The following is a 21076-nucleotide window of genomic DNA, read 5'->3' as shown; positions in this document are numbered from 1 at the left end:
AGCATGCATTGCTCAACTTAAAGGTGGATACATCAAAGGTGATAGAACAAAGCATATTTCTCCCAAATTCTTCTTCACTCATGATCTTCAAAATCAAGGGACGATTGATGTCCAACAGATCCGCTCAAGTGACAATCTGGCAGATTTATTTACAAAGTCACTCCCAAAATCCTCCTTTAAAAGATTGGTACATGAGATTGAGATGCGCCGATTTCGATACATTAAATGATGTCGGCAAGAGGGGGAGACTGTACTCTTTTTTCCTTGGTCAGGTTTTTTCCTATTGAGTTTTTCTTTACAAGGTTTTTAATGAGGCAATCCCATCACAAAGGATATTGTACTCTTTTTCCTTCACTAAGGTTTTTCCCACAGAGTTTTCCTTTAGTAAGGTTTTAATGAGTCAATAATGCTAAATGGACATTCAAGGGGGAGTGTTATGATAAGTATGAATGTCCATCAAGTTAACGTTGGGCTGTGCAATATTAAATATATGCGGTGCTTTGTTTCCCCATGGTAGACTTTATATTAATGAAGTTTGAAAAGGGGAATGTTGGACAAATATAAATAGGACATGGGTTTGTGATAATACGGACACACACAAGCAATAATAACAACTACAATCTTCTATCTCTTTTATATTATTCTACAATTTTCTCTCTCTTCATATATAATAAATATATTATATAGTAGTTCTAGTAAATATTACTATTCTAGTTATCTAATTATATTTTTATATTTTATATTTGTTACATCTTTTTTATTTATTTATTTAATTATTTTACAACACATATCTATTATTTATTATCTTATAAGATCTAATTGATATTTCTTTTAAAAAAATTAATTAATTCTAAATCAACGTCTTAAAAAATTTAATGGTCACTTTATTCTATAGGAAACTTTTCAAATGGTCCAGGCACCTTTATTGGAACTCTGAAGATCCATGTACGGTCAGGTAAAAAGTTAATATTTTGTCTTGTAGCATCTCATGGAATATCCATTATATCCCTACAATAAATTTAAAAGTCACCATAGGGGTAGGTAGGTGCCATCAGCTGAAAGAAAAACTGAAGCCAATTTATAGCTGAGCCAGTCGATGTACAATGTTGGTGGGCTAGAGTTTTTTGGTTGAAGTTTTTGGCGGGGCAGTAGTGGGCCTAAGAAGATCAAATATTAGAGGAAATAGTGTCGGCGTCCTCAGATTGGTTAGGTCTTACCTGGGGAAAAAATTATTTGGAGTGGAGGTCGTTCGTCACCGGTGGTGGGTGGAGGTCGTCGCGGTAGGCCGTGAGGCTCCGAAAGTCAGTCGCTGCCTGCCTGCTGTTGCTTTCCCGGAAGGGCCAGCAGACAAAACCAGCAACCGATCCGTTGGGTGGTGGTGGTTGTTGTCACTTTGATTATCCCATCAGTTTAGTTTCTCATCAACCATCGCCGTCGTTAGTCATCCGAGCAAGTAAGCGTCCCTTAGCGATGTTAATTTATTTTCAATTAATTTTCGATTTCATTAACCTATATTGAATCTGTAGCGGAATGTTTTTATCGTTTTTGAACTAATGTTATGTGTTAGCTGAAAGGGATGCTGTTTTTGCAGTTGAAAGTTATTAGAATTAAATGTGTTGGCCAAAATGATAGTCGCCTTAATTTGTTGGTTTGAGTTGAAGTTCTAGGGTTTAGGGTGTGAGTAGACGTGGTGTTCCCATCGCCCTGTGTAAGTCCGTCCACCTTTGAGACTCAGTCTGGCAATTTTCATTTTGTTTTCAATTTAATTTCTCCATCGTGACTTTGTTTTTGAAAGTTTAACTTGTCGGTGAAATAATGGAATTTTTCCTACCGAAATCTGGTGATGTTGTCCTTGAAAATTCTGGTGGTGTTGTTTTAACCGCATTGTCGACCTCATTAGGTGTATGAGCATAAATTGTGTTGTGAAAAAAAAGAATCTACCGAGTTTGTTGCTTAATCCCGTGACAAACCCCTGAATTTGCTGCTGCAAAGAATGCTTTAAATAATTCTTTTTTTTGTGTAAAATCCTTCGGTATTTTTTTTGTGTCAACTTGGTTTGTAGCTGTATTGGTAGCAATGTTAGGAGGTAGTGGTGAATGTGTTTTGTTCTCTGTGACCTAGTTGTAATGCATGTGGTGTTTTTGCAAGTCTGTGTTTGGAGTTGGCAAGTGGAGACTGTGAGGATGTTGGAATCATGTTGGATAGTAGATGAGTCGGTAAAGTAAGGGTTTTTTTATCTACGTAAGTTGCCAAAGAAGTTTGTGCCATCCCTAGTTTATTGTTTGTTACAGTTTGAGATGTTTGTCTTTTAGGCAATAATGGCATCGAGTAGCAAGCTTTGGAAGGATGCGTGTATGTGGAATGAGCCTCTTGCGGATTACTGGATGGAGGGCAACGGTGGTGGGTCGAATCCACAGGTACGATGGGTATACGTGCCATTCTGTTTTTATAGTGTGTTAGTGGGATCTAATTAGAGGGGAATGGTGACTATGATGTGATGAGTCTGATGCGTTGAAGAAATGCTAGATTGGTGTTTTTATGTTAAGTTTGCAAAATCGAACTTTCACATTTTAAAAAAAATGCACTATTTACATCTGTGACAATGAACGTTGACAAGCAAATCCTTTATTAGATAGAATGGCATGAAGATCTTGTTGTGGCCAACCATTATGATGGTTGGGTAAACTGTATGTTAAATTATAACATGACAATGTTATAATTATATTGATTTTATAATCCTGAAAGGAGTTTTTCAGGTCAAGTTTTCAGGGTTGAATTAATAACCATGTCAGTGCCTATGAACATTGCATTTGCAAAATTTACTTTGAAACTAATTTAAAATGAAAGGCTTTGATGGGCAAGAGCGTTAATATGCATGTATATGCAATATTTAAACAGAATTCATTCCACCTAATGTAGTTGGTAGCGAAAATGTTTGTCTTAATTTTTCAGGACACAATGTTTGATACTAGAGTGGAGGAAGATGCTGAGTTATCCGATTGGGAAGGAAGGGGGGCTTCAATGTTGCCCGGATTTTTGGGTTTGGATGGGTTGCGAGCAGAAAATGTTCTCGAAATGGAGTTCTCTTCACCTCAGGAGGCAGGCGGCTTCTATAACAATTACAGCCGACTAAAGGGCTTTGCATCACGGCGAGGCAAGACTGTTAGAAACACTGCCGGAGAGATCGTGCGGTACACTTTTGTTTGTAATAGGCAAGGATTTCGAGAGAAGAAATGGTTGGAAAATGTTGATCGCAAAAGGGAGCATAAGGTAGTAACCCGATGCGGATGCATGGCGGAGATGAGGATAAAGAGGAAAGACGGTAGTGGGAGGTGGTATGTATCGCGTTTTGTCGAGGAGCATAACCACGAACTTGCGTATGGGAAGCTTGTTGATTATCTGCGGTCACACAGGAAGATATCTGAGGTAGAAGTTGCTCAACTAACAAGCATGAGGGAGATTGGGATTAGCATACCTAAGATTTATGAGTCTTTCGCAGCACAACTAGGGGGTTTTAATCTGGTAACATTCACAAAGCAAGATATGTATAATGAGATACGGAAACAGAGAGGTCTGCAAGGCGGAGATATAAGTGCGGCTATTAGGTACTTGGAAGGTCTGGCAGGCATGGATGGGAAAATGTTTTGGCGTTACAAGTTGGGGGCAGGGCAACACCTATGCAACTTGTTTTGGAGCGACGGTCGTTGCCAGGAAGATTATGGGATTTTCGGCGATGTGCTAGCATTCGACGCTACGTATGGCCGCAACAAGTACAACCTACCCGTTGTAGTCTTTTCCGGAGTAAACCATCACAACCAGACATGCGTATTTGGAACAGCAATGGTCTCATGCGAATCGCAGGAGTCATATATTTGGGTTCTTCGCCAGTTTATGGAATGCATGCAAGGTAAGGCACCGCAATCGGTCATCACGGATGGCGACCCGGCCATGCGGATAGCAATCCAGTCTGTATTTCCTGATGCACATCATCGGTTGTGTGCCTGGCATCTGCTGAGGAATGCGACTGCTAACATAAGCGACCCGAGATTCACACAAATGTTTAGACACTGCATGTTGGCAGATATGGAAATCGATGAGTTCGAAGCGCATTGGGAGGCAATGGTCAACGAGTGCGGTGTTAGGGAGGTTGAGTGGGTTAAGGACTTGTACACCAAAAAGCACGCTTGGGCCACCGCATACATCCGCGGTAGATTTTTTGCTGGAGTACGGACGACCTCTAGGTGCGAGTCACTACATGCCAAACTAGGGAGGTTTGTCGAGAGCAGGTACGGGGTGTTAGAATTTGTAAGAAATTTTCAAAGGTGTGTGGATTTTCTGCGTGACACCGAGGACGAGCTAGAATTTCGTTCATGGTACGGAACACCTGTGCTACAAACAGAGTTTGTTGAGCTGGAAAAGTCCGGGTGGACGATGTTCACGCGCGAAATGTTTCTCAGATTCCGGGATAGCCTGAAACGGTGTGTTCGCGTTAGAATATGTGAAATTAATGACACTGCGAACCCTCATGCATACACTCTCCAGAAGTATCGAAGGCCTGAGATGAATTGGAAGGTTTATAGGGACCCTGTCGCGAACAGATTTACTTGCACCTGCATGCGTATGGAGTCGTTTGGTCTTCCTTGTGTGCATATCCTTTCCGTGTGTGTTAGGCTTGACTTAGTGGAAATCCCTGAAAGCCTAGTGCTGCGCAGGTGGTCTAAGGCAGCCAAAATGGAGGTCCATAACCAATGTGTTGAGCAACACACTGCTGACCGAAGTGTGACCTATAGGACACGATTGGGTGCTTTCTCCCAGCTATGTAAGCGTTTAGGGCGCGTTGCCTGCATGAGTGATGAAGACTTCAAGCTTTACTCAAATAAGCTTCTGAGTGATGCTCTCTTCCTTGAAATAAAGAATGGGCTCAGACCATCAACGGATGATATCACAGCAGCCCAAGATTGCGGGGTGAAGGACCCGATTCGTGTTAGAACAAAAGGCACGGGACGGATGAGTCAAGCATGTGGGTCTGCCCCAAAAACCAAAAGAAAGTGCAGCACATGCGGGAAGCTAGGGCACCGGAGGACTAGATGCCCCAACGGAGGCGCACAACCTTCATCAAGGAACGATAAATCACCTGCTGGGATAAATAAACGCAAGCGATCAAAGGTTACCACGTTACTTATTCCTGCATGGACTTTTTACTATGACACGTTACCAATAAAACTAACTCTATAAATAGGTTCAATACTGATGCAACTTAATTCCTTTAACTAAATTAATACTGTTCTGGAGCAGCAATAGTTATTTCATTATTATGTGTCTCAATGTTTTTTATCACCAATATTCAGAAAATAAGTCTGTGGGTATAGAGAATCAACATAGTAATTAATGCACGTAGGAGATTCTTGATGTGTTATTTTTTTGTTTACCATTCAGCTGTATGTTAACAAGTGTAAACTCATTACCGATTGCATACTCATTACTAAGCCACTGCATTGTTCATGCCTCAACACCATCCGTTATCATTTCAGTATGCTGGTGTTTACAGTTCTGTGGTTTGACGTTCTTGTTTGTCAATGGAACAGGCACCCGTCGTTGTCGCAGATAAAACGCAGCCTCAAAATCCATGTCAACCCGAACGACACATTTGGGACCAATTTTCGAATGGAGAAGTCTGACGACGGTCGACTGATATGTGAGCTGTTATTCCAACTATGCTGTAACGAAGAACATGTTATGCTGAAACTGCATTTTATTCTGAGAACTTATGTATGCATATGGGGATATTGTTAATCATAAACTGGTCACTCTAGTTTATATGTTATTTAACGGCCAGAATGTTTGACTCCGGCCATACTCCCTTTTATTGGTAACAACCAATGCTGCCTTCTCGATTCGAATTATAAATTTCATTATCCACGGGATTATGCTGCTAAATTGGATTTTCCCTGCAGTTACCCAATGATTTTGACCTTCTGCGGTCAGAATCGATGCAATACTGCCACTGATATTGCTAAGGTAAACCGTGAGTGTTTATTATACATGTGTAGTATAACAATTCATTTAAATGTAAGTTCTCCTATGTTAAAATTTTTTTTTCCGTAAATCATAAATAATCCTAAGTTTTAGTTTGATTGCCTTGCAAAACTGATAAATGAAATATTCAGAAAAAATCAAGCCCCTTCAAACATATTTATAAAAAAATTTAACAATACTCTTCTCTTCATCATGACAAAAAAAATTCTTTATCTCAGAGATCTTGAAGTTAAAGAATATTTTCATTACGCATATGTATAATAATATTTCTTATATTTATTCTATATTATTAATTTAGTAATAAACAGTTAACTTTAAACAAAAAATCTAGATTATAATGTTAGTTTCGTAATAATTAATTAATACTAAACAAAATTAGATAACGTTATTACGAAGCAAACTAATCTCGCTTGTTTCCTAAATTTTGTTGATATAATTAAGATTGCTAATTATTCTGTGTTCTAAAAATGAACGGTTAAATTTCTTATATGTAAATTTTTTGCAAAAAGGTTTTAGTTCCTATTACAATAAACAAATCCTCATTGGTGTCAACCAGGCTCTTTAAAAGTTATAAGTACAACTTAATTGTATGCCCAGACTCTTTTTGTGATTTTCACTTCATACCATGGTAATGCTGCACAGGTTCCTTACCAACAATTGGATATTAGTCTTATAGCATATCCTAACTAACATGCCCAAGGTGAGCTGAAAGCTTTTATCCATTTTCTTGTTTAATCAGCAAGTATCATATGGAGAGTGGGTGCAGGTACTGTTATTAATTTTAAACTAGCAATAACTTCATTACTAAATATAATTAGTTATCGTTAACATCATTCTGAAGCAAAAGTAGCCAAACATATATGCCATGAAGGCAAAGCAAAATGTCACAAGCAGGGTACACACTCGTTTTGGCCATATACCCCCTTTCAATGACAGTTGTCGTAACTTGGGGGGTGTGAATATTGTGCTCTAGTCTGTCGACAGGACCACTAGCATCCACACACAAAAGTGGCCATCATACACATATAGAAGCAAGCATAGATATACTACACTAAATAATTAATAACATAACAACACCACTCAAAAGATTGCTACTGGGAAAAACAGTTTCCAGGATTAAAATCATAGGGTTATCTTTAACAAAATTCTCCAGAGTTGCATCGTTTGGCCACATGTTGAAAGTGTTTCACTCCTTAAAGCGAATAAGCTTCTTCCACGCTGCGTCTGCCTTGGAGACCACTGTTGGCCTGATCTCGTTACACTCCAAAAGCACAATCTTCGTTGCTGTTTTCATCCTTAATTTGAGTCGGTCCATCTGCTTGTAACAAAGGGAGAAGGTAAAAATTCATCTACTCCTTAATAGAGACACATGTTAACATAAGGCGTCACATACCTGCCAAGGAAGGTTGGAAACTTTGAATTTTCCCTCTGTTTGAATCCAGTTTAAAATCCACAAACATGAATCGTTGCTGCAAAATCGGACAATTACATTTCGATCACATTTGCTTTCGGGTTTGTGCGGTGACACTTTAAGAAACAAAAATATTACCATTCAGGGTAACTTGGCACTCCATCGGGATACTTAATTGGTCCCCAAGTGGTTGGATCAGAACTAACATGGGAAAAGCTCAGCATGTTACATTCCAGTTTGAAAATCTGGCTCAGCACTAGTAGCTGCATACAAGAAAAGCAGAATGGTCACAAGTAACGTGTGATAGTCGCATTCAGAACTGTAAAACTTGTGGCCTATTGCATAGAGGTAAAATGTTGGGCAAATTCGATTACACTTACAATGGTTCGCATTTTGCGTTCCCTCCGCTCGGTGTGCTCCGGAGCTCTCGTCACATCTAGAGAGTACACCCTTCCATGCTTAACGTCCACGACCATCAGATACCATGTGTATGTTGGCTCGCACACCGGGACCAAAACCTGTCAATAAAGAAAGATCTATCATAGGTTATAAATTGAGTGAAAAATGTTAAAATTTGGAGTGTATGATAACGTTAACAACATGTTCTAGACGACTAGTCGCCGGCATCCATCTGTTCACATATTTTCTTCTAATGACATCGAATGGCGTCATAGCAAAGACGTCGTCGGCAAACACGGAAGGTGTTAACCAAACTCGAGGAGGCAGACACTGGCAGGCTCTCATGGAGGCGCTCATAAGGATTATGTTCATAATCTGTTCAGGATGGCAAAACACATGTGTTAGCATTCCGATCTATTTTATTTTTCTTATATGGAAGGCAGGGTTAGATGCAACTCACGTCAACATTGGGCATATAAACCGGCGATAAGGAGTGGAATCCGGCTCTTGGGACTTCCAATGATGAGAACTTGAACAGAATTTCCCTGGTACGTAAGAAACAATAATCACATTCATTACCGGCAATCTCTTCGAATAAATATACTACACATTCTAAATTTATGAATATCCAGAGTTTGTGCCTACAAATATTGATCATTTTTCCCATAAATGTAAGCGGCCATCTTGCATTCTTCAACTGTGAGGTCCATGTGAACGGTTGGCCTGAAAACCATTTGGAATCCTTGAGCCAAAACCAATTCAATGTTAGCTCTTCACTTGAAATATGGTACTGAGAAATTAAATGCGTCATGATTTATATACCAAGCATTTAGTGGTTCCAATCCTTACCAGAGGAATTAATAGCACGGGAGACTGCATTGCATTCACCATTCCATAAGGTTTGAATGCACTCCCATCCCCTAAAGACGAACCATTAACATTCGCCTCGCAAATCTGCCCAGGGGTTGCCATCTTCCTACTGTCCAGCTGTTCCTCCCCGGTCAAATGGTTAGAGTCAATTTTTTCCAATTTCGTAACTTTCAGTGGAATGCGGCATGCTTCCTGCACCGAGAAGATCTCACACACTTTTGTTGTGCAATCAAGCGTAGACATGCTGGGTAGGTCCCTGAAAATCTGAACAGGCACACGTTTCATGCATTAGCAATTTATTTAAAACATTAACGACGACTGCTAGTGGATGTATGAAGGCTGTTACTTACTTTTTCACAAACACCGTCAACTGAGTCATGTGTCGTGGTCCCAAAGGTGGTACTCCTCTTAGCCACACCAGAGGACCAGTACTGCGCAAGGGTTCGCTTAGGCACGCCTGAACTGTTCATACCCTTAGTAGGCCGAGGAGTTGACAGTGACTCGTCTATGATGACGTCGTCGTCTAATCCGGGAGAGTTTGGGATGATTATATCTAGCGAAGACATCACATTCGACGGGGCCAAACCCTTTCCTTTTTCCAAGCTTTTCTTTGTTTCTGCTAGGGATCCAATGTCGTTACTAACTGCTGCTCTATTTTGCCTTTGAGGTTGTATGTTGGTTTCAGTCAGGAGGTTACCAACAGAAGCCATTATCACGGCAGGTGCGGATGAAATAGTTGCTGCTGCAGTTGGACTCCCCCATTGGTTGGCCAGTGTTGACTGGATCTCAGTTACTGACTTACCCGTTTGGTACATGGGCCGCTCCAGTGCCGACATGCGCTCCTCCAAAGCCACCGTCCGAGCATCGATCTTCTGTGGACTCAGTCAACAAACCGCAAAACACAAAAAAGGTTGAATATGACATTTCAATCCTAGTTATGAAGCTAACCGTCATGCTATAGATGGGTCAAACTTGGGTTAGATAAGACAAGTTGACGTGGCTAAACATTGTCCATTGGTTCAAACACTTTAAACAAAATTTTGTGCACGAAAACGGGATCACCACATGTTCACCACCACAGGGCATGCCCTATAGTTATTGAGAAAAGTTCTCCCTTTGTTCCAAACCCAGGCACATTTCATGAGTATCTCTTCGTTGATACTGTGAATAAAGCTTTTTTTAAATTTTTTTCTACATACGTACCTCGAGCAGTTTCACTGCCAGGAGAAGTAGTCCATCTTGTTGGGGCTTCGGCTCGTCCGTTAGGTTTTTCCCCTGACCAGCATTAGCGCTCTGTGCCCAAAATCGATATAACAAAAACATAATTAACCACCTAGCGTTTCTAAGCAACATTTAAGGGGAGACATCACTCTGAGGAAAGCGTCATTCCTACCACGTTCATCGTCAGCTCTAAATTAAGCGTTGAGGTTCCATCTGCGGCTGAGCCGCTTTGGACCATTGCCATATCTATCACGGGTACAACACTGAAAGAGAAGCTGTAGATTGTTAGTAAATGCCCCAGACCGGTTAATAATGAAGAAAGATGATATTTTTACACCCTGATTCGGGCGAGGAACATTGTTGCTTCTGAATACCAACATCAGAGAAGCAATTTACAGAAAAGAAAATGCTACTTACGCATCATTGTGGTCAGGATCGTTGGAGTCTTCTTGCTGATTCCCATAGTCGTCCATGGCAGCCATTTGCCGTTTGAGACTAATGTGTGTCTTTCCTAATAGGTAGCTGTACCGGGGTTAGGCGTCTTTTAGCTTGTGTGTTCCCAACTTGGCTCAGCAAAGACTTGATTTTATAGAGATCCCTGGGGTTAAGCGTGGGAACGGAAAATTGATTGATGTGACCCTTTCAGGTAGACCCACATAGTTCCGTGCTACCAACCCCAATGCGATTGTGGAAATAATCCTTATTGTTTGTTCACGCTATACTCCTTGTATCCCTCTATGTTGTTAGGAAAGCGAAAAGTCATGCCTATCATAGGTTGGGATTTTCCACGTGTAGTTGACACACGTATAAACCCTTCTTAGGACCATGGCTGCACCGAAGAGTTTTACTTACTGTCCGATACATTTAATAAGGAATGGAACTGAAACTAAATCGCAATTTGATCTACATAAACCTTTATAACATGGAATAATATTCATGTAATTCCTATAAGAAGGGTTCACTATATCTATGAAAAAACTTTTAACAGAATAATGAAATCATTTTTCATCAATTATGACAAGAATAATTTCCGAGACTAAAAGTATAAGGTACCGACATATTATTTGCCAACTTCTGCCAATTCACATTTATATTTGTGTTTCATGGAAGTGTGTTCGTATATGTGTCTAGTAATTAATATACTTTAAATACATGTATAAAGAGACACATCCATAAATTGTATCTATAAAGACACTTCTATTAAACATAGTTATAAAAAAGACATTTTTATTAGACACATCGACAAACAAACTCCCATGAAAGACAATTATAAATAAGAGTTGGTAGAAGTTGGGAGATATGCTGTCTGTAACGTAACGGAATCGTTCCCGAAATTATCATTTCCCTTTGAAAGAAGATTGGAATACATTCAATGTTTTAAGCATTCGTTACAATGCGGCTTAATAAAATCACAACTGGAAAAAAAAAATTAATACTTCTTGTTTGGGTACGTTATTACATTTAAACCTGCCAAAGCAACAATAAAGTATAAAATAGAAAATACGATGTCAATAATTTATGAAGATTTCCATCTTGAGAGATAAAAATTCTGTCTTCTTTTTTCCCGCTACCATTATTTAGCAAAATCATCCTTATAATTTAGGAAGCGTTTCAGGTGTGACAGTGTAATTTATTGGAGTTTCAGACTTCCACTTTTTTTGCCATTCAGATTTAATATAAAATATATGAAGGGTTTAGGTTAAGAAAACAAGTTTGATATGGACGTATCTCCAGAGAATGCACGGAAGAACTGCAACCGATTTACTCGTTGTGCGGTTTTTTACCCATCGAAAATGCCAATTTTGTCCAAGTTAACACAAAATAACAGATTTATTTGGGCGCTCTCTCTGTGCCTCATTTCTCTCCGTTGATGTAATGTAGTGTCCTCCCTCAGAATTTTATTGTCTACTTATTTTCAGGGATATTATGATTATTATTATTAGTATTATTATTATTGTTATTATTATTATTAGTATTATTAAGTGATATCATACTATTTGTAATTTAATTTTGTTTCTCGAGTATATATATAGGACGAACTTATTTATCCATTTTTTCAACTATATTGGAAACAAATTATTTTATTAAATGCATGTTATTTTTTAAAAAATTGAGTATTCTATATTTTAAATATTAAATATAGGTTGATTTAAATTATTTTAAAAGAGTTAAATTTTAAAAAAAAAATTGAACAGAAAATATAAAAAAAATAATGGTCATTCATGAAAGACTAACTTAACACTCCTGACCATTTTCTTTCTTTTATTTCTGTTTGCTTTTTCATATTTAGATAAAATTTCGATAGAGACAAATTTTAATAAAAGATCATAAAAATTATTTTAAATGCGATATCTTATGCTATATTTAAGTGCTTTATTATAAGAAAGAAATTAAATCACATTACATATAGTGTAATTATGATTTCTTCTAGTTTGTTTATAATGATTAAAGCGAAATAATATTAACATTAAAGTTAACAAGCTAAAAAAATGAAATTAATAACAAAAATTTCAAGTCTAATAATTCTTGAATAAAGATAGTGAAATTAAAAAGTATATTACTAACGGTGATTATTTTTTTACCCATTATTAGTTTACAATTCTCTTCATTTTAAAAGATATTTTTCTAGCAATTAGTATATTTAATAACTTAAAAGACTGACTGTTTGGTAAGATTAACTTTTAAAAAAAATCTTATTTTGAATTAAAAAATACTTTTATTAATTTGTAAACATATCTAAATACATCTTTTAAAAAACTATTTTTATTAAAAATTAATAATATTTTTTAACAAAGCAATATAACTTTACATTTGAAAACAGCAGAAGCAAAAAGAAGGATTTTTTAAATTTTTCACCAGAATAATAAAAATTAGAATAATTTAACTTAAATGGTTTTATTTGGACAGTAGGATTGTGAATTATCAGGTGTTTAATATTAGGTTTTAAGGCTTTACAAATCTAAGAGTAAGTGAATGTTTGTGCGCCATTATTTTGCTTAAAAAAATATCTTTTGAGAATTAAAAAGATCTTTTTAATTCCCAAACGTGTTTGGCAAATTTCTAGTTGTAAGAGTTAAAGCACTACTAAACTAAAAATTATCTTTTTTGAGAAACTGTAATTTACATATTTTTTTTTTAAATATCTTTTTCTTTGTCATGCATAATTTGTGCTGTTAGGACAAAGTGCACTATGATTTTAAAAAAAATTATTCTCGTAATGTTATTATGCATAAAAATACTAGTTCTAATACAATACACAGATGGACTAATGCTAACTTAAGACATGAATGATGCATAAACAAACAATGCTAACTTGATGAATAAATGACCTGATGCTAACTAATGCCATTGGTATGGTGAAAATTGAACTAATGCAATTTAACAAATTCTAATATAATACACAAATGCACCAAAACTAAACTAATGCAATTTAAAAAAAAATTAGAAACATAACAAGCCCAATTTCTATAATTTAAATACAAATAATTTAAATTGTATACAAAAACAAGTTAACTAGATTTAAAAATACCACCTTAAATCTTATCAGAAATTATTTTTAACATGGAAAGAAAATTGGTGTTTCGGTTGAATATTGACATTTGAAGTGTATTACAGTATTGTGAAAATTTTTCAACACGCCCCAACGTGTTGGCTAAGAAAACACTACATTCTCCCATTTTCAACAAAAACACCAATTTTTTTTCCAACGTGGCACCGTAACGGAAACCTGTGCATCGTTTCAGCCACGTCAGCTAGTTCCGTTTGGTGTATGAGAGGCAAATAGACGGAAGGACTCAATTGTCCTTCCGTTATTTAAAGTAAGAGACTTTTTTGTATTTAAAATTTGTCTGAGATGTATTTGTGAAAAGTTTGAAAAGTCAGGGACATATCTGTCTTTTTCCCTTATATTTTTAATAAGTAAATTTCTTTTTTTCATTTTTTCTATAACTATCATTTTTTATTTGACTATTAATACATAATTATATAGAAAATTAGACTAGTATTACCTCAATTAAATCAAATTTTACTTAATCATCTTAAATGATATTATTTTCATTTTTTATAGTTAAATTAATAATTTAATAAGCTTAAATTTAATATAACCCTAACTTATTATCACTAACACCATAACATTAAATTAACGTCATTTTTTAATACACCTAACAATTCTCATCTGCATCTATATATGACATGGCATTATAACATGATAATAAAATACAATCCGTGGCTACTATGCGATAATTTTTCGTAATAAAATAATTCTATTAAATCGAAATTATATTTGTAGCTATAACACAAAAAACAACCAATAGATTTTTTAAATCTTCTTCGTCAGTTTACAAATGTCAAAGTTGAATTGTCATCCTTTTACCCGTTCTGATCTCTCCGTATAAGTGTTCCCAACTTAACACAAAATTGGATAAAATAAATACATTATATATTATAACTAAGAAATTCACGCGGTGAAAATTGAAACTTCATATACTTGGGACATTCACAACTGTTGGGTCGTTGTTGTCTTTTGTGATATGTACGGTCGATTTCGAACAATCTCGTCTATACATTCTGCAAATCCTTCATTGTTGTTGATATTATGTGGTTAACAGATTTCTGCTCACAGGGCTTCTGTTGAAGAGAAATCGGCTAAAATAAGCGAAGTCACAAGTATGAAGAAAGAAAAAAATCATTATTTTGGGTTTCGAGGATGCCCCATTACATGATAGAGTACATATTGTGTGGGTATAGAAGGCGCTTTCAAGTGATGCAATAAAGTATGTTTTAAATAACCGACTAAATCATGGCAAGTTACATTGTTTGTGATTACTTCAATTTTCCGCCAAAAGCTACCGCATGCATTTCAGCGCACAATCAAAGTTGTAATATAAAAAATATCCTTTTGGTCGTTGTTGTTAATATCGTATCTTAATTTTTTTTAATCTAAATTGTATTTCTCCATAACACATTTATTATCTATTAAATTTACTCTGTATGATTTTATCTTTGGCCCCAAAAATGAATTACTATTTCATGTTCAAATATGATTGCAAATTTACATTTAAATTTTAAATTTTGAGTCTGTAATATTTTAACTATATATTTAATTATAATTACAATAAATAACCAAAAAAAACTACTCAAATAAATATATAACATTCACAATTTCTGATTTCATGCGGTTGATAGTTGATGCGGTGTTGAAAAATTTAATAAAGACTGAAAAATAATATTATTCTTAAAAAGTGGAAAAAAACAAATTTTTTTAAAGAAAACGGGATAGAATTTTATACTTAAAAAACATTGAAATTTTTTTAATATATTTAAATTATATTATTTTAGCCAAATTAATTCAAATATTTGAATATTAGCTTTATTTTTCTAATTTAGTATGTTATTTAGATTTATTTTTTTAGATTTTTAGAGTTTATTATATGAAAACGTTCTAATGTCAGACTATTTAAAAAAAAAAAGTAGACAACGACAAATTAATTTAGAAGAAATTAATTTAATAAATATAGAATAGGTATTATTAACACTTTAACGTAAGTAGGTCTAACAGGTACGAAATATTGTTTGTGGCAAAAGATTCAATTTTAGTTACTGTGACAATGTTTCGCAGTAAATAGAAGGCACGCTTACGTATTTTTATTACGATTTAATACTTGTTGTTTAAAAATGGTCGTTAATCCCTGTTTTGCTTGTAGTGTACGTTCTCAACTGGTAACACTTTAAAGTTGCTTACATTATACAAAATGAAGTTAAATTCTGCTTCAATTAAAATTACACTAATCCCTCCTACTAGTGTAACAATAAATTTAATTCGGCAATGTCTTACGATTAAAGGCTATAAAAATTTCTATAACATACAAATACAACAAAATTCACTAGACACCAACATGCTTCCACCCTGGAATTTCATTATGCAATTGGAAAATCGTTGGCCAAAGATGTTACTGTAGACGTGTTCAAGTGGATACACGAGTACCATCTCCGCATGTGGCATCCTCATATTACGAATGACGAAGTGGTTCCTGACGTCTTTTCATTAACGGGACTTGAACCCTAATCCCTTCCCCCCATAGCTGGGGTCCGTGGGCCACCTATGCTGATGCCTTTGCAAGCAAACTGCGTGGGCACAGTCGCAAATCCTTGCGTAATCTTTGATGATCCGGAAAGGGCAATTTTGTCGAATAACAGCAGACGTATAATTCAACCACAAAAATTTTGACGTGACGTGCTTGAAGAGACATTACACTGGCTTCATGCTTTTTTTGGGTGTTGTTATCGAAAATATCAATTACAAACCTTCCCCAGGAAGTCTCGTTAACCATACAAATACATTATTTGCGCTGCATGGGACGATAGCAAAACCGCTAGAAATTTCATTCCCCACATCATCCTACCCACAATACTCCAGAAAGACTAACTGAACTACGCTTGTCGAGCCCCAATGGAGCGGAGCATGCAGCAGTTCAGATTTTTTGTTGTAACGAAGGGATACAACACGGGGGTATACGTCTCCTTTGAAGAAGCCAACAGGCAGATCGTCAACCACCCCGAACCAGAGTACACCGGGTTCAATAGTTACGTCCTCGCAATTCATGCCTATGAAGCAAGGATGGAAACGCTGCGGGAGGACAGAGAGGCCACTTTGGAAATTATGGCAGAGACAGGCATAGCGGAATCGCCGCAGCGGCCGCCCCGAACGCTCCCAACATCCGACGGACGTGTTGCATCTGTTGTTGGTGGTAAATCTCTGAAATACCTTTCCATAAATGTATCCATTTTTACCATTTAACAGCTTAGTAACAACGTTTCTATAGATTTATGAGAGACCAAAGAATACCGTAGGTTCATTGTGTTTTGTTATCATTCCCAGGAGCACCATTGATTCCAGCAGATGAGTGTGCGTCGCATCACTTTGCCCTTAGCAACAGCATGGAGCTCTGGCTATTGATATATTGCTATGACGCTAAAATCCCCAGCCCTTATTTCTTCCGTGAGGAAAAATTCCATCGCCATCTCGGAACCATATATGCGTTCAATGTTATAATCCCTGGCAACCCATTTGGACCTGACGTCCGGGCGAAGGGTCGGTACACGTTCCTGGAGGATGACGCGCGGGAGGACGCTGCGTTCAGCATGTTGCGGGTCCTTTTGGCAGACACTGAAACTCAGATCAGAGACTTCAACTACCTTCTTGCTAAGTCTTTGCAGAGGGAAAACGCGCATCTTCAGGACGAGATTGCGAGGCTGGAGTCTAAGATTCACATGCTGGAATCTATCTGCGACAATAGCCTTGAATGCATCACCCCGTAGACTGTACTTAACATAATGCCAACTACCCAGACCTACGCGTTTCCTTCTTGCAACTTAGTATGGTTCTATGGTATCTGTATTTTGCGAGTATCTTTTGGCTTGGTCCTCGTAGAGAAGATCAATGTTATGTTTGAAGTATTTTGTGTCTCAATATACGTCTTAAGTTGTCCTGATGAAATGAGACTGGGAAACAGCTAATGGCGATAGTTACTGTGAAAATACTTGCGCTACCTTAAATAATCAAACGATTATGCTGTCAAGCATGATAAAATGGCAACAGCCCAAACATAAACGTATATTTCTTGCTTCAAATCACTTGGTTTTATAAAATCTGTAACTTCTGTGTCTCTGTGACACCGTTTAGGGAGAGGTGTAAACACGTAATTGAGTGAAATATTTTACCATCTCATTACATTTCATCTATGTCCTGATGAAATGAAATCACAACATCGATAAACAAGAAATATATGAAGAGAAACATGGATTCCAGCCAACCGAGCCAACCATCTGTGTTCGTTCTAGTAAACAAACCACAAAACACATGTTCTATTTTCCAGTGGGAAAATGGTGACAGAATCAGAAGCAATAACCGAAGTTGCACCATCGAGTAATGCAAAAGAACAAGTTCCAACTGGTAAGAATGAAAAGATTCCTCTTTTACCTATGTTTCATACTAAAAGTCAAGGATCATGCATGGTGCAGTGTGAGTTGAAAAGGCTAATAACTGTAGAGAGTAACCAGTGGAGCTGTGCGAATTGAAATTGTCAATTAATCTAAGGAACATAGATTGTGTGAAAACTATTTAGTTAACGGACATAACATTGGAACATGAACAAATGGAGTTAAGTCTAGATGTTGCAACACATCATCACTCACAACAGAGCACATCAAGTTTTTGACAAATCGAAATAGACAATCCAAAATAACATAGTCAGCATGTTATTCAACCCAGTAGGCTTCATTCAAAATCAACAAATTGGACCAACAGCTCCACCTCTGGGTGGGTACTGGAGATCTCAAACACGCCGAGCTTGGGGACAGTTACGTTGCACTTGTGCAAGAATTCCGCCCACCCTTGGCTAATGCTGCCACAATTGCACCTTCGTTGGCCCACGTATCTTCCGTAGACGGCCCGGACGGAGATCTCCCCCGATCTCAGAGTGACCATGGCAGAATCGTTGACGTCCTCTCCAAAATGCGGCACATTTGGCTGGGCAAACGAAAATAGAGAATGATAAGGAGTTAAGATGATGTGTCACAATTTGTTGCGATGTGCATGAATTCAAACATATTTAAACCACTACTACTCAAGAAGACATTATTCACACTGAATATGCATTGCGCTGCCTCCTTCCCTAAACAATGCAACTTAAGGTTTTAAAATTAACAGACATTACCAACATAGTTCTGTAATGAATATATTTATTTAACAACAACAGACAATGGCAGCAAATACCCGTAAGGAATTTGAAGGTGAAAACTGCTCCAGTAGCTATCCAACAATTAACAACAAAGACACAGCAGACGACACAACAAATGGCCCACGTAGAATGGCACATTGGCAAACAAAGTAAGAACCAGCGAAACAAGCACAGTTTATGCGGACCAGGTTGGCCTCCAGATAACATTCAGGATAGGGAACAGCGGGGGAACAAAACAGATAATGTGGACCCCAATGCTCGACAAAGAAACAGGTGTATATATCGTGGAGGGGGAAAGCCATTACCAGGAAGTGGATGCCCAGGAGCCTTTTTGTGATGTGCATGATGAAGAAGGGGTGCTCCGAGTTAAATGTCTGCTCCACCTCAGCTGCAGCGGCGCTCCTAGGGACATTGATACACCCCTTTCGACGCCGGGTACCTTCAGTAGCGGGTGTACGTTTCCTTGACACTTGGGGGGGTGTGTTGTCGCCGGAGTCATCACCGGACGTATCATACGTCCTTTCCACACCCGGTGACTGAAATATGCGAACGCTGAAGTCGTCCCTGCCCTTGTGCTTGAACAGAAGAATGTTAGATGGTTGTAGCTTATATTCATGATAGAACCTTTGCCATCCCCTGCCGAGAGTGATCTCTTTCCACCCCCTGGGGCTACACGCAATCTTGAAAGTACGGTTGGACCCATCGGCGACCGTGACGTACAGATGGTTGCTATTTTTGGGGAGGAGCCCATTCGGTACTGGCAAACGCTGGAAATAAGGGCAAACGACGGGTCGGCGTAAGAGATAAAACAACTTGCGGAGAGTAGATTAACAAATAATCGCAACAAAAGAAGCGGAATGGTTAACCTACCATGGGCCGCGACGGCTCGCCTGCCGCTTTGATAACCCTAAGGGCGTCACCTTTGGCGTAATCTCTGGCCATTTGTTCGTAAGGGAACAAACACAGACGAAAAAAGAGGATTTTCTGAGGTTGAAGAACACGTAAAGAGTGGATAGCGTCTGAATCAAGCGGATATCAACGGTTGAGGTAATGTACTTAGAGTTGCACTGCCTAGGAGAATGTGCCTTCAGCACCGCAATGAATGTAGTCTTCTTGTAGAAGTCATTCGGTTTCGTGTGTCATGCGCCACTAAACATTATCTAGGAGTTGCCACTCTAATTTTTAAAAATGTTATTGATCAATTTGAATTTATTATTGGATGATATGACAAATTTTTTTAATTTTGGAATACGCTTTATTAGCAAACTAGTGGTTCAAGAGCCACTGCCGTGCGTTTTACTCCGCTTCTCTACTAAATTTAAATAATATTTATATAATTTTGTTTTAAATTATAAATTTAATTTAGTATTAAAGAAGAGATAAAAAAACACAATATTCTAAACCGAATTACTAAATGTAAAAAATTATTAAATAAATAAAGTTTCATTAAAAATGAAAAAAAATTGACGTTGTTATTATGTGTAACAAAAATAGGATAAAGATTTACTAGCATTATTTAAAAATTAGTTATTTATATGTTAACCTTGCTTATTTTCGAAATCATATTGAATTTTGAATAAAGTGATAATTTAATTTCATATTCAAAACACTCAATCAGAAGGCACACAATTCTTATAAATTGAAAATTATTATTTTAATATTATATTGAATATCTTTAAGTCTATGCTTGGTTGAAAGGAAAGAAATAGAGAGAAAAGAAATAGAAAAGAAACAAAGGAAAGGAAAGAAATTGAGTGGATTTTTATCTTAAAAAAAGACAAATAAATCATAATTATCCAAGAAATTAAATTTACGGAATAACTATTATATATTTAACTCGTCATAACAATATGCACATATCCTGGGAATCCTTAACTATCATACAATCATGATTTAACTTACTGGGTTTTGATACTCGCAATACTCATCGGTTTGATTACACCGATTTGGTTTCTAAGTTTGGTGTTTTAACTATTTAGAGAAAATAACGTCAGTCATAGATTTTGTTATATCATCAGTTTTTTTTTTGGCAAACTTATGGACAACAAAATCTTAAACTTAATTTGCGTTATGTGCGTAGGTTGTAAAATTATCATAAATTTTTTTGTAGCTTTTTATTTTTAAATTTTAAGTTATTTGGTTAAATTGGTAATTTTCTAAATTTGAAGTTATCTGGTACATCCGTGACTTTTGTAAAATTTTAAAGCCACTATCTAACAATGTTCGATACTTAGGGTGTGTTTGGCAAACCCGTTTGAGAAGAAAACGCACGTTTAAGCTTCTTGAAAGCTTCACATTTTTGTTTGGCTAATTTTTAGTTGGGCAAACGCAGAAGTGATTTTGTATTTAAAACCACGTTTACCAGAAGCAACAATTTCTAGCTTTTGCGTTACACCAACGG

General features: G+C 37.0%; 2 protein-coding genes across 2 annotated transcripts; one reads left to right on the top strand and one right to left on the bottom strand.

Moving 5' to 3' along the window:
* The first annotated feature begins 2318 nt into the window (after positions 1 to 2318).
* Positions 2319 to 6726, top strand: LOC130975781 (protein FAR1-RELATED SEQUENCE 5-like). The gene is made up of 5 exons (XM_057900518.1): positions 2319 to 2417; positions 2953 to 5166; positions 5437 to 5702; positions 5955 to 6018; positions 6634 to 6726. The coding sequence occupies exons 1-5, from the start codon at positions 2319 to 2321 to the stop codon at positions 6724 to 6726; spliced, it is 2736 nt and encodes a 911-aa protein (XP_057756501.1).
* An 11486-nt stretch (positions 6727 to 18212) lies between these two features.
* LOC130975780 (uncharacterized) lies at positions 18213 to 19617 on the bottom strand. The gene is made up of 3 exons (XM_057900517.1): positions 19546 to 19617; positions 18981 to 19442; positions 18213 to 18464 (listed from the first exon to the last, which is right to left on the bottom strand). Exons 1-3 carry the CDS (start codon positions 19615 to 19617, stop codon positions 18213 to 18215), a joined length of 786 nt encoding a protein of 261 aa, XP_057756500.1.
* Positions 19618 to 21076: the final 1459 nt, after the last annotated feature.

Source organism: Arachis stenosperma, chromosome 4, assembly GCF_014773155.1.
Source record: "Arachis stenosperma cultivar V10309 chromosome 4, arast.V10309.gnm1.PFL2, whole genome shotgun sequence".
Classification (NCBI taxonomy): Eukaryota; Viridiplantae; Streptophyta; class Magnoliopsida; order Fabales; family Fabaceae; genus Arachis; species Arachis stenosperma.
Note: the sequence above shows the minus strand (reverse complement) of the source record. Positions and strands in the feature narration are given on the sequence as shown.